This window comes from Melitaea cinxia, chromosome 6 (genome assembly GCF_905220565.1).
Source record: "Melitaea cinxia chromosome 6, ilMelCinx1.1, whole genome shotgun sequence".
NCBI lineage: Eukaryota > Metazoa > Arthropoda > Insecta > Lepidoptera > Nymphalidae > Melitaea > Melitaea cinxia.
Genome location: NC_059399.1, coordinates 14641519 through 14645758, shown reverse-complemented (window position 1 = coordinate 14645758; position 4240 = coordinate 14641519). Strand labels below are relative to the sequence as shown.

General features: G+C 31.9%; 1 protein-coding gene across 2 annotated transcripts; it reads right to left on the bottom strand.

The window, feature by feature from the left end:
- Positions 1-285: 285 nt before the first annotated feature.
- Positions 286-3058, bottom strand: LOC123654677 (proliferating cell nuclear antigen). 2 transcript variants are annotated; one of them, XM_045590568.1, is made up of 7 exons: positions 2971-3058; positions 2615-2734; positions 2234-2340; positions 1715-1872; positions 1294-1410; positions 749-924; positions 286-544 (listed from the first exon to the last, which is right to left on the bottom strand). In XM_045590568.1, exons 2-7 carry the CDS (start codon positions 2726-2728, stop codon positions 434-436), a joined length of 783 nt encoding a protein of 260 aa, XP_045446524.1. In that variant the 5' UTR covers positions 2729-2734; positions 2971-3058; the 3' UTR covers positions 286-433. The 2 variants fall into 2 exon arrangements, with proteins under 2 accessions (XP_045446524.1, XP_045446525.1); XM_045590569.1 differs by lacking the exon at positions 2971-3058 and adding an exon at positions 2822-2856.
- Between the last annotated feature and the right edge of the window lie 1182 nt (positions 3059-4240).

Sequence of the window (4240 nt, the reverse complement as noted above, 5' to 3'; positions counted from 1 at the left end):
TTTATTATACAGCATAATAGTTTACCAAATAGAATAGTTAAGGACGATAAGCAGTCAGATCTAATTTTTTTTAGTATGTTAAACACGCACTAATATATATATACAACATTGTCTAAGGATGTTGTAACCATAGTTTTATGTAATTTATTATTCCACCAATCCAAAATGTTAGAAGTAAAAAATTTGTGTTCTGTGTTTATAATTTCAATACTCATGTGAAACATGAAGACGACAAAATTATTTCACTATTTTATATAATAGTATGTCGAAATAAAAAAAATTGAATGATTGGGTATTGTTTTATTAGAAAAAAATAACCGAAAATACTTTGCTCGTGTTCCCAGAATATCACAATTTAAATGTAACAAACTTTGTATCAGTAATTTGACATGATAGTGTGGCTATATTCATATTAAGTTAAATCCTAATTAGCTTAGTTGTCGTCCTCCTCAATCTTAGGGGCTAGGTAGTAACGAATATGACCAATATCAGGTATGCGGTACTCTACTACTAACGGCACATCTGCTGACATTGAGAGTTGAACCTGGAGAAACAAATTAAACGTCAAAAAAAAGCTAAATAAATTTTTAATATTTACATTAATTGTTAGATGGATATAAATTCAAACTTTGTGTAAAAATTAGGGGGAAATGTTTAATTTTGTATTCATAAAGGAATCAATTTTTATATACAGGAAAAAACAGCCTGTTTAGACCAGTCATAGATTATAATGAAATACTTTTTATACCTGTGGACTCAATGATGTGGCCTTAGTAAAGTAGTTAAGGTACTGGCAGGCGAATGTAAGTGTGACTGGTTCATCCATCTCAATAACAACAGCTTCCTCTTCCTTATCCACAGAAGCTGTCTGTGCAAGCTTGATGTTAGCGGAGCCAATATCACCACTTGCGGAGAATTTAACACCTAGGAAAGACATTACTTATTATAATATTTAAAAAATATGAGTCATAATATAAAAGTTTAGGGTAAACTATTTTTGTTTAGATGAAAATTGTATCCAAAGTGTAAGTTCACTATCTACACGGTATTTGGTGGATGGCTGATAGATTTTTTTTAATTATATAGTAAATATACATATATATGTTTGTCAGAACAATTTTTTTTAACTCTTATAAGATATCGGAATTAATTTGGTCAAAGAGTAAAACTGGCTTAATAACAGCAAATATAGAAGAGATAATCTTTAAAATAATCTCATATTACTCTTTTGTTTACATTTTCTATACTTAATATTAAATTTTATTGCTTATATACATAGTTATAAATATATACCTTCTTTTGTGCAAGATATGACCATCGATTCTCCAAACTGTGAGAGATCACGGCAGATTCTGGCAAACTCTGCACTTGGCATACGAATTGTGCAGCTGTACTCAGTCTCAGGGATACCTTTGTAAAGAAAATAAATTAAATTTAATTTTGACTGGCTAAAGAATGGAGGACATTCTTCAATCAACTGGATTTTTGTTGTTACCCTCATAAGTTTTTACTCGATGTAGCAAGTTTGATACTTGGTCAACATCAGAATTTTAAAGAGCAATTTATGTTTATTAGAAAAATGTTTAGAAATGTCTATATAGATGAATTTTAATACATGTTCAAATCCCAAATATTTTTTTTATTTTGTGTGCACTTTTTCAGAACTTGTTAAATCTTAATTAAGACATAACACAATAGTTTAATTTTTTCTTACCTAAGTGCTCCAAATCTAAATTCATAAGCTTCATCTCATAATCTGACACTTTCTCTTGATTGGGACTCTCAAAAACAAATGTGACTGTATCGGCGTTATCCTGTGCTTTCATAGTAACTGTGTCTTTGTCTCCCGCACATTTTAGGATTTTTGACATACTATAAATAAAATTATGTCATTAAAGCTTAGTATATGATAAATATATTGTAAGTTAAACAGACATATATACATAAGTAATATAATGCATAATATACACTATACATATCAGGAATCCTTGATAGTCTAAGCCATTTTTCAACATTTGAAAATTTTCATGTGCCGTAATTATATACATATTTATATAAGAATGGACACAAAATAGGTATACAAAAAAGGAGTTAATTTATTTACAGAGACACTTATTGAAAACAAATAAAGTAAAAAATATGGGTATTAAATTTAAACATTTACATTACTATTTAAAAATTTTAGTCTCGTAGAATTAAGTGCTAGATCAGTTCATAGATATTATAAGCTTACCTTCCTAAATTCATGCCCATAGAAATATTTCTGTCACATCTATATTTATCAAAACCATCTGCTCGGAGTGTCAGGGACACGAGTGATACGTGTGAGTTGTCCATAGCCTGAATACAAAAAATCCATATTACATACTTATATTACAGCACTCATACAACAATGATGTTTATAAGTATGTTGGTATAAAACCAGAATTGGTTTATGAAGAAATGAGCTCAGTAAATTAAATTTAAAGATAGATGACAGATGCTTATATTATTACGTTATTACGTTGACGCTATAGTACACAACTGACAATACTACAGTACAGGAGAAGACCAGCCAGAACTGGACAATTTATTGTTTGGAAAAATTAGAATAAAAATAGAATTATCGAAATACCTGTAATTGGATTCCATTATCATCACAGTCGAACGTTGCTTGTGTTAGGAGATCCTTAATAGCCTCCAGAACTTTCTTTAAAATTGAGCTGCGAAGAAGGCGTGCTTCAAACATCTTTACCTAAAATATAAATGACGTTATAATTTTCACGTAACGATACCAATCTATGGAAAAGTCGAATATATAAAGGAAATTATATGAAATTACATAGAAAAATGTCTAATTTAACCACCACGGTGCAACACAACACAAAGAGGTGTTAGCCCGGTGAAATTTCTCATAAGACTTTATCTTTTTATGAGTCACTATTCACAATACACAATTATTTAATAGTATATTCCGACTTTATTACTTACAAAACTGTTTATTTGGTCCTTTAGAGTAAATAATTACAATAGTTTGCGTGTAATAGCAAACGTTAATCGCTGACCGCTGCGGTAAATGACACATAAGCCGGTTATAAGCGGGAAAAATTAGCGCGAAACTTAAATGTCAAACGTTTCCTATATATCAACTATATGTTAGAAAAACTCAATATGCACTATTATAAAGTTTATTAATTAAGACATCAGTACTTAACGCCACTAAGTAGTATCGAGACCGCCTTTTACGTCTGATCCGTAGTCAGTATATATTCTCTCTGCTTTTAATCTACCACCGCCAAAGCTAAAATAAAATAATTCCCCGTCAACGTCCATTCCCCTCTTAAGTGTCAACTGTGTTGCCATGACAAACGAGCTATCAAAGGCCTGGCAATTAAACGATTTTACTGATATTAAAATGATAGTGTTGCTAAACCTTAAAATAAATGTTTTGATAATTGATCCATATTTTTAATACTCTAACATTCGGCTAATCCTGACGTCAAACGCGGCCTCGCGTTTACAACACAATCCAAAAAAAAGGACAATAAAATAAGAGAAGAAGAAAAAAAACAGGCATTCTTAATCATAGCCAATAACTCTTAGAACTAACATCGACTATAGGCTCTCTCACCCATAGCGACTCACTCTTAAAACTAACATCGACTATAGGCACTCTCACCCATAGCGACTCACTCTTAAAACTAACATCGACTATAGGCACTCTCACCCATAGCGACTCACTCTTAAAACTAACATCGACTATAGGCACTCTCACCCATAGCGACTCACTCTTAAAACTAACATCGACTATAGGCACTCTCACCCATAGCGACTCACTCTTAAAACTAACATCGACTATAGGCACTCTCACCCATAGCGACTCACTCTTAAAACTAACATCGACTATAGGCACTCTCACCCATAGCGACTCACTCTTAAAACTAACATCGACTATAGGCACTCTCACCCATAGCGACTCACTCTTAAAACTAACATCGACTATAGGCACTCTCACCCATAGCGACTCACTCTTAAAACTAACATCGACTATAGGCACTCTCACCCATAGCGACTCACTCTTAAAACTAACATCCACTATAGGCACTCTCACCCATAGCGACTCACTCTTTTAACATCTCTTAGAAGTCCGCTTGTCACAACTCTCTTATATATTTCTGGTAAATTAAATGTATTGAAATAAGATGATCCGCCTCTATACAGTAATTTAAGTATATATTACTACTATCCATATATTATAATT